General features: G+C 38.4%; 1 protein-coding gene across 3 annotated transcripts in view; it reads left to right on the top strand.

Annotated features, from left to right (window-relative positions):
• SMIM14 (small integral membrane protein 14) overlaps positions 1 to 18,440 on the top strand; it is a 43,620-nt gene that overhangs the window by 13,853 nt on the left and 11,327 nt on the right. For all 3 annotated transcript variants that reach the window (XM_074866018.1, XM_074866019.1, XM_074866020.1), the window contains exons 2-3: positions 1,440 to 1,550; positions 17,470 to 17,518. In XM_074866018.1, the coding sequence (XP_074722119.1) occupies positions 1,476 to 1,550; positions 17,470 to 17,518 (124 nt within the window). In that variant the 5' untranslated portion in view covers positions 1,440 to 1,475. The remainder of the gene's footprint in view (positions 1 to 1,439; positions 1,551 to 17,469; positions 17,519 to 18,440) is intronic.

Genomic DNA, 18,440 nt, shown 5'->3' with positions numbered 1-18,440 from the left:
TCCTTCAAAATTATTTTTTAAGCTTGTTTTCAGTATTCTTTTTAAAAAGTGGAGACCCTAGCAGACTAAGGGCACTGATGTTCAGACTGTGTAATGAAGATATGGATATCTCTTACCATCTGGCTCTCTCCACCATGGCAGAGGATAATGCAGAAGAGTGGTAGACATTGACAGAGGAAGGACTTCTGAAATGTGTTTTCTTTTTTCTATCTCTGTCTTCCCCCGAGAGGGAAGATCTATTGTGGTGATACATTCTGTTGAATGAAGGTACCTTATGTGGGTTTTTCCTCTTTCTCCTAGTGAGGTTAAAACATTGAAATGCTTATGTAAGATCAAGGCTGTAAGTTTTTATAGGTGATGACTGCAGAGCACATCTGTTGATTCAGCACACCCTTATCAAATGGCTGTCGCCTTCTTAAACTGCTTGTTTTAGGAAATTGAGAGGGTCATCTGCTCTGTGCTGTGGCATTATTAAGCTTGCCAGTTATCTCATATTAGGGCCCCAGTGTGTGCAACACAAACACAGTCTGAATCCAGCTTTATTGATGCCAAGTTAACAAAAATATTTTGAAAGTATCATTATGCAGAACTGTTCTAATAATAGATTGTAAGAGTGCTCATTTGAGAGAAATCAATCCCTGATTTGACCACAAGGGTAGAAGTGCCTTGCAATCTGCTACCCATTTTGACTATCAGTTAAGTCACCGAGAAAGCTATTCATAAATAGTAAAGATACGCTTGATGTATCCAGTGTAAGTGGTTTTAGCAGGCAAATAACCTAGAATTTATTCCCCACCATGTCCATTACAGCTTCTTTGAACTTTCTGTATTGCTAAGTGAATGACCTACTTCTTTGATCTAAAATTAGTGTGTGTGTAGCTCCATTTTTAAAGTGTTTCCAAGTACATCCACTTTTGCACCCCTGCTGCTTGCTTTCATTATACAATAAGGATGATTGTTCCTCCCTTTAGCAAAGGACTTACTGGGATTTAAATTATTTTCCTGTACATTGATCCAGAGGGAGAATGCCAGCAGTTTGTTAGGGTTTAGGAGTACAAGTTCCCCTGACTTTTCAAACTATGTTCATACACTTAAGAGTCCCACTATGCAGATAAGAGACCAGAATTTAATCTTTGTGGTTCTTGTTTGTTAGGATTTCATTGTGGTATGTGCGAAAACCCAGGGGAGACACACAAATTCTTGCAAAAAAATTGTCTCTCTAAGGAAGCCTGTGTGAGACACTGCTTTCAGCAACATCAAAATGTAACTGCACATACCAGACTTCTTCTTTCATGCTGCCAAAGGAATAATAGGATTACCCTGCTTTGTTTTGCCTTTTCACCCTGGCATTAAGTGAACTGAAACTTGATGTGTGAGTCTCTTGAAAATAAGGTCAGTTGAAAAAGAGTTCATTGTCCTTTTATTCTTATTCTTCTTAGGTGTTCACAGACAAGTTCAGGTTTATCCAGAGAGCCATGGCAGAAGGTGGATTTGATCCTTGTGAATGCATTTGCTCGCATGAACATGCAATGAGAAGACTGATTAATCTGGTAAGGATAACATGACGATATTTGGAAGGGTGGTCATTCAGACATTATTTCAGCTCTTGCAGATTTGCAGTTACTGATGCTTTTGATTCTGCTTATTCAGTTGTGTGAATAGTTAGAACCTGTGTATCTGACTTTCTGATGAACTTTTGAATAGTTAATAAAAATGATAGCTTGCTGTTTATTTCCCAGGGCTGCATTTTGACAGCATTGACAGTGTTTCTATTGAAATGTTTCTTTGTAACCCTTTTTTAGTCTGCCTAAAACCAAACTCTTCTCTGCAAACTCTTCAAGTTCAAGGTGATACCACACATAATGAAGTTCCATGTACTTATATGGCAAGATAATAATGTCAAATTTTTAAAACTAAGCTTTAAAAAATTCTGAAGTTGAGTATCCAGTGATTTTGAGTTATGAATTCTCTTTCTTGCTACGTCATTGATATGGTTGAGCAACTTCAAGCAAGTTATTTTGCATTGCTGTAACTGTCACCTGTAAAATAGCAATGATTCTTTGCTTCTGTATGGAACTTAGTTCACTGTCCATTGAAGAAAAACCTACAAAGTGCTATTTTTTTCCTAAGTAAAAGTATATTTTTTTTTAAATAACACTAATAATTGTGAACTGTGAGCAATTAGGTGAACTTGATTAGAACTCTAATTTGGTTAAACTTTTCTAAGATCACATTGTACATCAGCTTCATTTCATACACTTCCCCTTGTTGATTTTCATGAATTTGTTTTTATCCAATTTTGTTTTTTAGGGCCTAAGGTACTGAGTATATAACCATGCAAGGCAGTATGTGTGAAGAGCATCCTCTCTAGGATCAGGCCCTTCTTCAAGAGGTTTCTTATCAGTATTTTAGGAAGGCTATCAGGAAAACATGTCATTCACTAGCCTATGATAAGAGTAGGGCTAATGTATAAGTCCCCAAAGAATGTATGTCTAGGAATAAAGAATCAATTTATGTGCTTGCCCTTAAAATAAAACCACTTCCACATGCATACATCCACAAAAGAACAAACTTGTTTTAAACAGCACTTTGTAAGGAGTATATATAGCTTGTTCTTGCAAATGTAGGTTATGCTCATGTAGTCCTGCTTCACCCTGAATATAAAATCCTGAGCGTCCACCTTTTATCAGCCTTGGAGTGCATTATTACGCTATCTCATCTGGAGTGTCAGGGGAAGAACCTAAAGCCAGGCAGATGCTGTACCTGTGTGTGCTCTCAGGGAGCTTGACTGACCCCATTTTCCAGATTTACTCTGCTCAGAGTAAGCAGAGTTCACCACACATGTCCATAACGCAGCACTGCAGAACCTGTGCCATCATGTTCTCACATTGCACCCCTGGGCCTGTGCACATGGAATGCCTCCTCAAAAACACACAGGCCACACTGGGAGACAAAATACCCCAGACCGGGTTCTCTCAATGGGAGGGCTACATCAGTGATTTCAGCAGAAGGCAAAATGATCCCCCACATCAACCAGAGGAAATGGCAAGTATGTGTCATCTCACAGACCATGAGACCCTTGGGCTAAGCATCAAAGCTGGAGTTGCCAGACAGCCCAGATCCATGTAGTGGCCAGCTGCACCAAAGTCCAAAATGACATTGGACAAATAGAGCATGTCTGCATAGCCAATTCCATGTGCTTTATGGGCCTGACAGAATTTCCCTTTGGTAGTTCCCAGGTGTGGTGCAAGCCATTGCTCTTTTGATACAAGTCATTAGAGGTTGACTCACGTTTATTGCTGAACAGGCAACAGGCTTGTTTGGGGGATGGAGGTGCAAGAGGTGAAACGAATGTGTGCCCATTCGCTGGTGTTACCAGGACTGTTCAGGGTGGAAGGGGCTTCAGAAGGTCATCTAGGCCAACCTCCTGCTCAGAGCAAGTTCCACAGTGAATTCTGACCAGGTCATTCAGGGCTTTTATTCCAGATGAGTCTTGAAAATCTTCAAGGATAGCAATTCCATAGCCTCTTGGAGCAACCTGCTCCAATGTTTGACAGTCCTTTTGGTAGAAATTTTTTCCATCCACTGTTTTGGTTGAATGTATCATACCCTCTGCCGTACAGCGCTGTGAAGAGCCCATCTCTGTCCTCTCAGTAACTTCCTTGTAAGTACTGGGGGGCTGCTGTTGGATCCACTCAAAACCATCCCTTTTCTGGGCGGAACAAGCCCAGCTCCCCTAGCCTCTCCTTACAGGGCAAGTGCTTCAGCCCCTGGTGACACCCTGCTGAATTCACTTCAGTCTGTAAATGTGTCTTGTGTAGGGGACTCGAGACTGGATGCAGTATTCCAGATATGGGTTTAAAGTGCTGAGTACAGGGGTGTAATCACATCCTTCAGTCTACTTGTGCACTGTTTAAAGGTCAGTGCTGTTGGCACAAGGGTGTAGAAAATTGAGGCTTCTGTGGAGAACAGTTGTCTCTTCTGTGGAGCCTTTACATCAGGGCCCAGCCATCCTAGCTCGTGCTTCCCAGAGGCACAATTTCAAAATATTTTGAGGTCTCCCTGCTACCCCCATATGGACGCTCATACACATGTTCTTTCCCAAGAAGGATTTTCTTCTTGTCCTCAACATGACATTTGTGCCATATCCCACAGTCACGTTGATTCTGGACCTTGAGGCTTCTAGACACATGCTAAAGTGGTGACAGAGGAAGTTGGGAGGGAGAAAGGAGGATGCATGTTGGCTGCCTTTTGAGACTTGTCAGATGCAAATCTGAACCAGTACAGTTCAGACTTTAATCCCTCATTCAGCATTTTTTATCTTTTACTTTTTTGTTAGAAGATACTAACAGGCAGTGTCAGCAGTCAGCCAGTTCTCTTTGTGTTGTGGCTGGAGGATTCTAGGTATGAATGATGTAGGTGAGTTGTGTCCAGAGTCAGAAGAAGTGCTGCAAAGATCTGTGAGATTTTGTTCCTGGGCTTCTCTGTACAGTGTAAGGTGGTTGCAAATGGATCATCTGGAGGCGCACACTAGTTCCTGTATTGTGAATGTAAATAGAGCACATCATAGGTGCACACTCTTGGGCAGTCGCCAAGACTGGTCTAACGGTGTTCACGTGTAGTTGCAGGAATGGAGTTTATTGCTCAGTGTCCAGCTTCCAATTCATACCAATTAGCACTTGAAACTGTGAGGAGTAAGGGGAAATGCCAGATTTCATCTATCCTAAAAAGCAAAACAGATGCTCCTAAATATTTATAAGAACTAATCACTAGCTAGGATAATTTGTCAGAATCTAGAAAGGAAAAGTCTAAAAAATCACAGTCAGCAGCCAGACTATCCTCAAGTAACCTGTTGCATGATTTTAGCCAGAGACTTGCTGAACTTCCATTATTACATACGTAATTTTTAAGCTTCAGTAAGAGTTTGCTTTCTAAGCTGCTGTTTTGTCACTCAATCTTACACAACATAAGCAAACAGGAATTTTACTATTTGTTTTAAAAGGAACCCTTGGACACTGGTTCTCAGAGTTGCTGAAACCCACAAGTCTGAATGGAGACTGGCTGCCCACTAACTCTGAAAGTTGGATCCTCAAAACCTTTACTCCAAAACCATTGTGTTATAAGAAAGCTAGGCATTCTGTAGTTGTTCATCCTGAGGGGGAGAAAAAATATCCAAGCATGCTTGGATAATAACCAACCAGAATGGTTCCCTATACCTACTTAATTGTTGATTCTTTTTAACCTAGATAGGTATAAAACACACCAGAGCACATTTGAATGGTGTTATAGCTGGGACTACTGTCACAGTCCACTCGGTGGACTCGTGATGGTTCATTTACCACGATCTCGAAAGTGCAAAATTAAGGCGACCAACACCAAAGGGGATAGCAGTAATCAAACAGTAAAACTTTATTGTGTTGCCCGTGAAGCGGCACGCGATAGTTAGAGATGGGTGAAAGAAAGGAGGAAGTAAAGTTAAGTTTAGAGAGAGGAGGGAGAGGGGTTATAGCTACCACCACTGATCTCACGATGTCCTAACGGTCCCGGGTCCAGCTGATGCTGCGTCGATTGTCGTGATCCTTGGTGGGGAAGCTTCCAATTTTCGTTGTCCAGAAGTCATCTTTTATGCTTAGTAACACACCTTGCTCCACCTCTGCCTCAGGGGTCTCCGCCCTTCTTAGAATTCAATTATCATATCTCCACCCTTCTCGAGCAAGGCCATCATGCATGTGCAGGGGGAGTGTCCGAGGTGTGGTCAGTCTTGGAGGCGGGTAACCTTCGACCAGGAGGTGTGTTTTGGTATTATAATGAAGCAAAGTTCATCTAAAGTTCATGATTTCTTCATCGATGTTATGGCAACAGTTGCGATCCATCTTTTCTGACAGTGGCTATGTGGTTATCTCTGACAGCTCCGGCTAGGCCCAGGTACTGAGCAATAGCACAACACTCTTTGTACTACACGGCTCAGGCACCGAAGAACAGCACTGCACTCCCTGCACCACACGGTTCAGTACTCGGGAGAACAGCACAGCACTCGCTGTGCCACACAGTTCTGTATTCAGAAGCCTTTGCACCGCATTCCACTCCAGGGATTGGCAACTGTGTTCCAAACAGGCTGTTGTCGGGTACCTCATTGTCCATGTCCCTGATGACAGTGTTGAGACAATGCTGATCTTCTGACCGACTCTTAAAACTACTTATCAGGATTTTGAAGCAAATTGGATAACAAGATGGTTTTAATTATCTCCAGACCGAGCATTGTAAATCCAGAAGTTCAGAGTTAAGATCAAATTTAACAGAATAACAATGTAATTATAAGAGATGCCCCATGTGGAAATGTACTCTTAGGTTTCTTCAGTCCAGTAATGACATTGTGCAAAAACCCAATGATTGATGTAGACTTTAATAACTTGCATTCGCGTTAAAAGTAAACTAATTTTACAGACTAATTTGTTTATACCTGTATAGAACAACACTGATAAGAATTCAGGCTTCTGCTAATGAAGAAGACATGGTGTATTCAGTTACGGCTATTACATGTAGAGTTAAAAATACGTATTCAAATATGCAGAATTTCTGTTAAGAGCTGTATGGGAAATTTGAATGACGCTGCTGTGCCGAGGTCAGAAGGACATCAAAAAGTCTGACTTGACAACCTGAAGTTCTCGTTTTAATTCCCAACATGTTACTTTTATATTCTAATTTAATTGGTGTATTTACTTTGAAATTCTTAGAGAATGTATTTGGCATTCAAAATACAATTTGTGGATGAATACATTATATTTTTTTATATATAGCATATAGTTTAAATCTCGGAAGTGCAGACTTCAGTTCATCTTGTCATTACAATGAATGCTTATACAATGAAAAAAAGCTATTGTCATTTAAACTCTTCTTCCTTTCTGCTATTAGCAACACCACTGAAAATTACAAACAAGCAAGCTGTTTGTTTTTAAAAAGCCTAACTCTTACTAAGCTATGTAGCTTGATTGTTTTTCTGTCCTTTGTTTTGCTTGACTAAGCAGGGGTTTGTTTCATTGGGTTTTTTTCTTCTTAATCCATAATACCATGAAGATTTTATAGACAGTGAACTGTATATTTCTAATACACGTGATATTTTTAAAAGATTTTTTTGCTGCTTATTAGGTTAACTGGGAGATATCGTTCATACCCACAGTTCTGAGACTTTATATATAGATACTTTAGTGGCATTGAATTCTCATATGCTGTATGTTCTATCATTTTCCTGAAGTGGATTTTTCAGGGTTCTCCTTGGTGTCAAAATACAAGAATTTTGCACATGGAAAACTGTAGTATGGCCACTGTAAATAATAAGAAAATACTATGATTTCCAAATATTCCTAGGAAACAATAGAAATCTAAAGTCTTTGGCTGTGACTTCATAAATATAACTTCTAGTATGTAATACCCATGACAACTTCTGTTATGATTTGGTGGTGTTGTGTAACAATTTGACTATTGTATGTTGGGCTCACTATTTACTCTATGGATATAGCGGATAATTGGAAACTTCCATAAGAGGAAGTAAGCATAGAGTAAAAATATCACAAGACTCTCCATCCTCTGCAGATGCACAAGAGCTGTCAGAAGACAATGACAGGTCTGTTAGCTTGTATGACTATATCTCTTGTTCAGTCTCCTCCATCTGCAAAACTTATTTTGACAAGAAGAGCCAAAGTTCAAGAATGAAGAACAACAACCTACATCAAGTACTTTAAGGGGGGGGCACTCTGTCAGACAAGAGGCCAGTTTTTTGAAAGAGTCACGATGAAGGACATTCTGTGGAATCCAGAGGAAATGGTTCCTGTCTTAGTTGTGGCAGAAGATAGCAAATCTCTAGATAAGAATGATGTTATATTTGAACCTTTTTTATTTCCCTTTTTTTCCCTTTTTTTGTAAAATAAAAATCTGATTGCACTATGTTACTCTTCTGGACTTCGATGCTTTCTGAGTAAGGATGGCTGATCCATGGAGTATCTTAGCCCAAGGCTCAGTTCAAGTCTGAAAACTAGACTGAAAACACAGTGTATGTGGTGACAGGGGATAATCATACATAGAGCATCTTCCGTGAAGCCTGAGATCTGTGTATGACTACTTAGAGTGGCCAGAAATGTCAAAGCAAGCCACTAACACACATAACTTTATATCATGTAAACGTCCTTTTTTTTCCCCTTCTGATACAGTATTATTTGCTTTATAGCAACTGTGACTTCAGAATTATGTCATACTAGTTTCTATGAAAATGAGCAATATGTTCTTTAACACAAAACATTTCTAATTCTGTAATACAAAAGGACCTATTCTGATGAACTGCCAGCAGTTCTACTGTAGAGATTTGATGGCTGTACAAACCTCTATGGGAATTACAACCTTGTGTTTTGTTCTTCTGTAGCTAATTGCAAAGTAATGGCCCATGTCTAGTTATGTTGCTATATCAGAAGACTTGAATGTCTCAAAAACTCTGGGGGATACAAAGCAAATCATTCTTTATTTTAATCTCTCTTGTATTTTGAGGTGTCACTAGTTTTTTATAGCAAAGGTTGCAAATTCTCAAAACTATTTCAACACAATTGGTTCAAACACACTTTTGTCAACCAGGTTTCCACATAATTCTCTTGGCCAGGTCATTTTAGAATCTTACTATTATAAACTGACATAGTCTGAAATAGTATCCAGCATAGCCATGAATCTTGGCTGAGGGAGACTTTGTGCAAACAGCACAGAATAAACACAGATGACTAAAATAGATCTGTGTTGTTGTGCTGCAAATGGTTGAAAAGCTCTCAAGATGTCAGCACAGCTAAGCCTGACTTAAATAGTCCCTCAAGCAACCAGCAAAAGTGAGTTACCCTACTGACATGGCCTTCTACTGAAAGCACAGCAGAACTATACCAAATACATCCGTGATAATTTAAAGTGACCTTCTAAATATGGAGGTTGCCCTGGAGACTGCTTACGCGTGTACCACAGCATTTGCCTTCTCATTTTTATTGTTTTTTTAATATCAGTTGCTACTGTTTCTAGTCTATAGCCCTTCTTAGCCAACCACCCCAAGAGTAGGAAATTGCATTTTGCTCTCAGTCACCCCTTTTTTTCCAGACCTGTGCCTTCAATTCCCAATTTCTTGACATTCAACGTGGTTCAAAAAGGGCCTTTACCAACAGCTGAAACTTAGGTTGCTTATTAGGACAAAGAAGCTATCATCCTTCTGAGATGCATGGGAAAAGATGCACCTCCTGAGGCACTAGGCCAAAAGAACAATACACAAGATTGGAGTGGCAGCGTGGGAACCTGTTTCTGAGTGCTCTTGCTCCACTGACTTCCATTTCCCCACCTTCACTGGGTGCTCACGGTGTTGGTGTTGCACAGGTTAAGGCCCCAAAACAGAATTCATGCACTACTAATGCACTAACCTAGAAACGAGTTCTAGATCAAGCAGTATAAATGGAGACTATTTTCTAGACAGGTAAGTGGATGTTTAAAAAAAAAAAAAGCCATGAAAAATTATGTTCACTCAGATCTATGTCCCATAGAGACCATTTTTTCTATAAGGGGTTAGGTATCAGGACTTAACTGAAAGTTGAGTGTGTCTGTCATTCTTTGCATTCTCCATTCCTGAGCTTTGTAGTATGCTGGAAGCTGCTGCTTCTTAACCAGTATATATGAAAAAAGAAAATCTCAGTCATGCCTCATGCCTATCTCAAAGCATGTGTGACACTATTGCAAGCAGTGTGGAAAATTATGCATTGAACATTCTGTCAGCTTGATATTCCAGAAGTAATTAATAGCTATGACTTGTATTATGAATGGTTGAACTGTGATGATCAGACCTGTGTTGTAGCCATCTCATTTGAGGAAAAAGGAGAAAATGGTGCTTTTTTTCCCAGGCCACATGTGGATGTAATCAACACTTAGAGCAAACTGTCCTTATCTGTTGGAACTCCTACTTCTAAGCCTTTTCCTTGAGGCTATATATGTGGGAGTATCCTTTTGATTTGCTAATATACATAATTTTTCAGAAGGTCTTGGTCAAAAACCCCACATGAATTCTGGTTTTGTATTTTAGCTATTTTTGCTAATGCTCTCTTGGGAGATGTGTATGTTTATGAATGTTTTCAGATGCCTCTGTAGTAATACCGTGCAACATTCTATCTCGTAGGCATTTGTTGTCCAGTCTTCCATGTAGTCAGAGGTGCTGTGAGCTCCTTGTAATGATCCTATCACACTGCTTCATCTTCTTTCCCCTGACTCTCCCTGTCCTGCTAATTCATTCTGCTTTGCATTCACTAAAAGTAGGATGCCAGTGATATCCCAGGTCCTCAAGGCCAGCAAAATTATAAAATGAAGTACCAAGGAAAGTCATGCAATTGTAGGAAAGTGAGGGAAGTGTGGAAAAGGGCAATCTGTGTAATGCTGAGGTGAAACAGCAATCCCAGGAGAAATAAGAAAATAAAGGAAAGAATGAGTTCTTGCCCAAATCAGGGCTCCTATTTGCACAGTGACCCCTCTGACTTGTTTATCTGCTGCATCTTTCTCCATAAAATTTCATGTCTTTCAGTATGAAAGTTAATGTTCTCCCTCTGTCATAACTGGCCGATGGTTCTGGGTTTTAAGAGTTGGTCTGTAACCTAGAAATATTATTCTGAAAGGTACCAACCATCCTTCTGTCTCGTTTGCTGTGGGAGAGAAAATTACTTGTCACCTCACAGGACCAAACTCCATATTTTTATCACGGATCGTTATTCTGTCCTTGTATGAACAATCATTTATTTTAATTCTGCATAAGCTTATAGAAAATGTAGGAGTGGGGAAGGCAGTATTCACTTTTTCCTTGTTTGTTCCTCTAAGAGAAGCTAACGTAGTTTAAGAGACAATTTAAATCCATCAGTATGCCCTTCTTTTCCCCTTATTTTTCTCTTCTTTCTCTTGGCCAGCTTGTAGGAGAATAATGCATGTAGGTGTCATTTTTTGCATCTTTAAATCTGAACTCTATGGATAATGCTACAATTCAATTTGCAACCTGGCTTGTGTTGAGGACTAGCCTATCCTACCACAGCAATTTATTTATCATGTTTATTAAATCATTTATATACTTCGGACAGGACAGACGTGGCTGCCAAGAAAGCTCAAACAGTGATTTTATTACCCAGAAGCATGAGAGCACAATCGGGAGTATGCCATTTTGTTGTCATCTTTGGGCATAATTGGAGAGAACAAGCAGAGCTTACAACTGGTCTAAATTGCAAAAAACTATTTTCACAAGAGATGATATTCTGCCCTTGTTATCACATAAAATTTTCTATCAACAGTCTTTATGATTCCATTTAAAATTTACTTTTAGCCATGGTATAAATGACCATATCAAGTTAGTTATTTGTCCTTGCTTTCCTACTTATCTATCCTTTTCATTGCCACCATTATCCATTTCTGCTCTCTTATCTTTGTACCTAATTTATCTGGTTTTTTTTCACACATCTCTCTGGCTTTCTTCCATCACAATTTTTTGTACGGAGGTCTTTTCCAGACCTGGCTCATGAATTTACTAATTTTTCATTCATGTCTTTTCTGAGGACTTATTTCTGCTTTGAGCTGTCTCAAAAGTTATTCTAAAAGGTAATTATTTTAATTATTCCTATATAAATAATTTACTTTCATCTGCCATTCACACTAGACTTCATTGATTATTGCACTGTGTTCCTGCCATTAGTCCTGTTGTTCTTGTTTTGTTACCTCTTTATTACACCATTTCTGGAGTTGGAAAGTGCTTTTGGACAGGAATGATGCCATTATTTCTTCTGAAAAATTGCAAACCAGTGAGCTTTCTGATCATTGGTATCTTCCTGATACTTGTATGCTTTGTCTTTTTTTTTTTCCTAACTCTTAAATAATACACTTAACTCTTAAGAAGAAAAATTGTTCATACTGGATAGGAATTCAACCATTTTTCAGGCAAGACGCTACTGACTTTAATAAAAATAAGTTTGTCTGAGCAGAGATTGCAAGACTAGTTGTAGGGTTTGTGAGACTGTTGGACTCTGGGTAGCAAATTCTGAAAACTCATCTGAAGAGTTTCAGAAAACTCCTCTGAAGAAGCAGCAAGGGAATTAACACAAGAACGAGTTACTGTGAAGGTATGCAGAAATCTGAATTTCCTTCTCCGCAGTAGCAATTGGTGATGAGCGGTAAATGCAAAGTAGTTTAACTTCTTTCATGGGAAGACTGAAATAATCCCAGTGGCTGAGGTCACTGTATTGGAAAAAGAAGTTCTCTGTTTAGCTAGATGAAACCCTGTTTCACTGGGTTTACTATTTCACTTGGACTTCAGTGATTTTGTGGAGCAGCTAACATGCAGTAAAATTCAAACCCTGTTTTCACCACACAGTGGCATGTTTGTGTGTCTGTAGTAGGTTTGCGCATGAAAAAATAGAGACTTTACTTCACATAGTGACTTCACCAAAAAAAATTCCCAGAGGCCGAAAGCAGTGTCCCTTTACTGTGACTGTTCATGTTTTGTTCACAGCTGGGGATTGCGAAAAGCAGTGGCTGTCATTGCTAAAAACTGCAGACTCCTATCAGAACATGGCACCCCTTGTAAGAGTAGCAGCAGGACACAGTCAGGTTTCAGGTATGCTTGATGGGTAGATGCTGTTGATCCACAAGATGGCATGTTAAAACTGTACTTTATCTATAGCTTCAAAGGAGCAGGATCTAAACACTGTTGTATTAGTGTGAACTGGAGCTAAAAGCTATGTCTTTTGGAAAAATTTTTAAAAAAATAAAGGAAGAGCTGCTTCAAATTGGATCTAGAGCCACTTGAAATGTGGTCTTTTTATTTTTGCAATTGCAAAATTTGAGTGTCGTGGGGAAGAAGTGAGGAAAAGCCCTTTTCTCTCTTACCACTAGAAGTAATTCTATTTCTTTTTTCTTGGCATTGTGTTGGGTTTGCATTCAAAATACGTCAGTAAGTGGACACTGGTTTGCTGTAATTCAGCCACTGGTGCTTCCCAGTTCCAAGAACTTATGAGGGGCTTCATAGAAACCAAATACTCATATTGATTAAGAGTTCTTGTGGTTTGGGGATTATTAATTTAAATTATTTTAATTTAAGCTATTCAAGATTTTAAATGTACTTGGAGGGAACTAAAGTTTATGGTTGTATTTTAAATCATGTGCATTTATAATTAGTATTTTTATTTGTATTACCTACAAGTTTGCACTGTATTAAAACTAAAAATTTTGGAGCATTTTTAGCTCCCTTTTAGCTTTCATGAAGCTTGGAATTTACTTTTACGTCATTTTGGACAATAAAAGATAAATTAGTTCATTTTTTGGCTCACTTGCATTAAGCCATTTATTGTATTTGGATGACATACTGCACAGAGAATGTCAAAGTTCAGATATAATCCTCTTCATTTAAATGGAAGAAAATAATAATTTCTATAAATATTTAGTTTTGTATAATTTTTCACTCTCGTCATCTTTTGTTGAATAAGCCATGATGTTTCACTCACCTAATCTCTGTGTTCTTTTTAAGGGTCTGTTACAGAATATACTGAAAAACATGGAAAGGCTGTTGCTGACTTTAGCAGGTGTCAGATCAGGCAGTCAACTATTAATCTTCCACTAACATTTTTGACAATACAAGGATCTCCAAAATATGAATAAAACCAAAACTACCATTAATAATATTGCCTTTAAGTATGTAAGAATTAATGTATTCTAAGAATTAATTCTCTATTCAGATTTTTCTCATCAACTCTGTGGTCCTTCCATTGAAAACCATTGACTGTATTTGAGAAGTCTTTTTGAGGGTTTTTTTGAGGGGAGGAAGGCCTAGTTCAACTTTTTGCTATTATTCCACAAACTTCCGCCAAAACTCCTCTTCCACGTCAGAATAGAAAATCTGAATGTAAAGGACTGTTTATTTCCAGTCCCTGATAATTGCTCTTTTTTCAATTACCTGATGATTGAAATGTCTCACATTCAATTTTTTTCCAACGGTTGCTATGTCCCTTAAGGGTGTAGTTATCAGGAGGGAGCTAATTGGTAGAAGGAACATTCTTGTTTCAGGAAAAGGCATTACCTTTCCCAGCCATTCAACTTACATAAGCATTTCATACACGTGCCAGAATTGTTTCTCATCTTTTGACTAATTGAGTGACCGCAAGGGATCAGATTTGTATTGGGTTACAGAGTTAGGAACTAGTTCACCTGAGTGAATTGAGAAAAACCTGTTTTTACTGCTGCTCGTTTTCCATCATCTGCCATGTTTAATCCCAAGAGAACAATATGCAGCCTGTCACTGAGCTGTTAAAACCAGATTTGTTACCTGGCTCCCTGGTTTACAGAGCCCTACTAGAGCTTCTGCTCGTGGATTACTGAGGTTTTGCATGTCCGTGTAGTCAGGAGATGTAGTGAGCATAAGAAGATATTTGAGTGTGATTTTTATCATGTGATCTGTGTCTTCTTAAAACCTATTTGAGTCTATGGGTGGTCCTGTTCTGACGAAATCTTCTCCAGCACAAGTAGTTTTTATAAGAAATTTTTATATTACCTGGAATAATTGAGAAATATTTCTAAGAAGTATTTGTATTGCTGGATATGAATGTAGCGGAGACTATGAAGTGTAATTTTTTTTAGGTGGGATCTTGGAATCTGCATGATTATATGATTATGTATTGTTTTCAATTTAGAGGAATTTCATACAAATTATAAAAAAATGCAGTTTTTTCATACTTTTCTCTTGTAACTCTTTCACAACATAATTTGAGGTTTCTAAACCTACCTTGTACAGTTAGTCTCTAAATCCCCATTAAAAAAAATGAGTATTTGTGGTCCAGGTGCTCTGGAAAGCACAGTCCCATTATCAGACAAAGTACAGATGGCTCTCTACTTTGTAAAGGTTCCTCTGTACGTTGTTCCTCCATACATAAGCAGACTTTTTTCCATATTGGCCTGATATAATCTAAGAGCATTTTTTTCAGTAGAGATCTATAGCAGCTCCTAATGGTATTTTTCTTAAGACTGTTTGCTTACTGTAATATTTCTATCATTGGTGTTTCCAGCAGTACTTTTCAGTCTTGGATCCTGTCCTGTCTTTTGAGAAGTCACCAAGGATGCCTGTAGGATAAAACTAGATATCTGAGTGCACCCTGTGGGCACACAAAATCTCTGGGATTTAATACTGTGTCTTCATCAGGTGGCCTCCTACATCAACAGGCATTTCCAGATAGTGTGTAGGCTTTTCATGAAGAAATGGTCAAGGTGATGGTGAATGACAAAGCATGGTGTGATCATGGTCACCATTGAGACGACTCTTCAAGAAAGGCATAGCTGTAGCCAGAATATCTTTCTGTTGTTGTTAAACAAGCTTCTCTGGTGGTTAACATATTCATGTCAGTCAAAGCTGAAGCTCCATAATTTTTTTTGGTGTGGTAGCAGTGGAAGCCCATCTGGTAGGCAGGTGAAGGAACGGGATGTTAACAGCAACAGAAAGTGCATGCATCATTTTTTGAGATGGCTTTTATAGAAACATTAATTGCATGGTTTAAAAAAGTTGTATTTGGACAGAGTGTAACACTTAGAATGGGAGATAACTAATATTGTGGCTAGAACACCCAAAGGCAGTGTTGCCTATCTGGGCCAACTAGATAAGCTTTATGAGTTTATATGTGGGGACAGAGGAATAACTAGATACTATATGCTTTATGATGTCTCTGATCTATTACCTCTTTTAACTCTGGGCATCATTCTGTGTTGAAGAATACCTGTAAAGTGTGTTTTACAAAGTAGGGATTACAAATTAAGCCCCCTCCAGTATTAAACCCTTATGCAAACAGAAGATGTTGCTGATCTCTTTAAAATGTGGCTATAGTGATACCCGGTTTTCCCAGTTCAGGAATCTGTCAGTGTCGGACATTCCAAATTGGTATTATTGCTAACATAAAACCTCCCCTTTGAGAATGAATTAAAAAGTTTGAAAATAAAATGAACTTCCATATATGAAGGGCAGGAAATATGCATAGTTTGATAGATTTTTTTTTTAATAAAGTAAGTAGAAGTCTTTTGTTTGAATTTCTCCTGCTGTTGTTTTTAACTATAGAAATAGCAAAATGGTTAATTCCAGCCTTCCCAGTACTTCCTAAGGAACTTCTCTGTAGTCTCAGTAAATTTGCTAGCAGATCTTAATATATTAATCAAAGAATAAATGTGATCAATCTCCAATTACATTTTTTTTCTTTCTCAAATGCATCGATCATTGAAAATTATTATGATAAAGGAAAGAGCTTAGGCTTTTCCAAATGTCTTCCTCCTTCGGTTGCTCATCTGTTTCCTTGATGTGCTTTGCATAATATTATGACTACATAGAGCAAATCAGTTATGCCAATACAAGGGGAAATCGGGTCTGTAGAAATTATTCATGTATTTCTTTCATAAGGAACATCATCTTTTCTTCTCTTTTACATTTGTATATTTACACTGATAATAAACAGATTAGCTTGTTGTGCCAAGAAGTGTTGGGATTTGTGACACTGTGACATAAAACCTGTCAAAAAGCAAATGTCTGTTCTAACCAAGACATTGTAAACAATTCTGTACTTTTAAAAACGTTCATTATTAATCTCTGTGGTTTACCTAAGCAGAGGATAGAACCTATTGCCATAATACGGCAGATTAAATCCCATCCATTTAACCTCTCTGTGCCTGATAAAGAAGGTGATATTTGTCTTTCTTTTTTTACTGTCATCTGTAAAATAGTTATACTGATTTGCAGGTTAGCCAGTGTTGACTTTTCTTGCAGTTAGCAACCTTACCTAGTTTGTAAATGCAAATAGTCATTACAGTTGCTAGAAGTGTTTTAAATTTTACCCATCAGTAAAGAGGAAAAAAAGTAAAATACATATTAAAATCAGCTTTAAAAAAAAGATCTTAGGTGGAAAAATTAATGTGCTAAGTTTAAATATGAAATTTTTATTCAGCTTCTCTGTGCATAACCGTTATCACAGTCTGATCATTTATTGTTATGTAATCACAGAGTATTTTAATGTTATTTGATCTAGATAACAGTAGTAACACCTATCCATTATAAATCCCAAAATGTGTGTAGAGAATATATCTGTATATAACAACTTCTATATCACTATAGATTTTTAACTTGAATTTTAAAAGGCATTCAGTGGTTACGACCTGTGTGGAAGCAATAACACTTCAGTGAGGTGATTTAAAGGTATTATGTAAATAGTGTTCAGAAACTACCTCCTGGAATAGTTCAGAAACTGCATACCTGGAATTCTTTACACACCATAAGCCAAGTGTGATGCAGTAAAGGATCAGTTATAATCTTCCTTATCTTGAACTTGTGCTCTGACGTTATAGTAAATCATGATTTTGGTAAAGCTGACCGAGTCTCATTGCTAAGTGTCATGCCTTTCTTTTTTTCTGTTTCAGCTGAGACAATCCCAGTCGTACTGCACAGACACAGAATGCCTTCAGGAATGTGAGTAACTATTGAGATCGGGTGCATGGAAGTAGAATAAACAGTAGTAATTAAAATACAGCCTGACTGATCTTCAAAATGCAGCTGTTGAGTTAATGTTATAGGAACATACTACATTAAATACTACAATACTAAAATTGTTATGTTGGGGAAGTAATTTCTGAGAATCTGCGATGCAGATGGACATTTGTACATTGGAAGCATTGTATGGAATTGGCAATGGTGAGAAGACTGGAGGTATCAATATACCAGCATGACCATTGATTGGGCCTCAAGCATTACTGAATCTTACCATTAGCCTCCGAACAGGATCATTTCAATTTTTCCCTAAGGAGAAAATTTGGAGGCAGCTTTATTTGTCTGCCTTACAGTCATAGCAGCCTAACCAGTGAAGACTGGACGTTCAGCACAGAGCCCCACACGCGCACATGTTCACAGCTGAGGCTGAGTGACTTACTGTCAGTACTGTGAACCCTCTACTCCACTGTGAAGGAGAGGAGATCCCGCACCAGCTCTGACTGTTAAGTTGACATACACTGTGACTGCATTTCTGTTGACTTGGCGGCTGCGTAGTTAATGAAGCAGAGGACTAGTGTGTACGCTTCCTTGAAATTTGCTGTGAAATACATCAAAAAACCTCTCCCAAATGGTGAGCATTACAAGGACAGTCAAACGTTACAAGCATCTGCAGGGAAGCATAGCTGTGCAGAGGTTATGCAGTAATGTAAGCTTGCCCTGAGGCGCTCTGTTTACACTTTTCATGGTCTAGAGGGAACATCGCCAAATGCTTATAAATAAAAATGAAGTGGATCTGTTTTTCCTATATTGCTTTACCAATTGAGCATATGAACTCATTCAATTAGCTGGCATCAGGACTACCATAATGCTTGAAGGGAGCAGGGAGCACGTGAGCAGTGTTCCT

This window comes from Strix uralensis, chromosome 4 (genome assembly GCF_047716275.1).
Source record: "Strix uralensis isolate ZFMK-TIS-50842 chromosome 4, bStrUra1, whole genome shotgun sequence".
NCBI classification, from domain to species: Eukaryota; Metazoa; Chordata; class Aves; order Strigiformes; family Strigidae; genus Strix; species Strix uralensis.
Note: the sequence above shows the minus strand (reverse complement) of the source record. Positions and strands in the feature narration are given on the sequence as shown.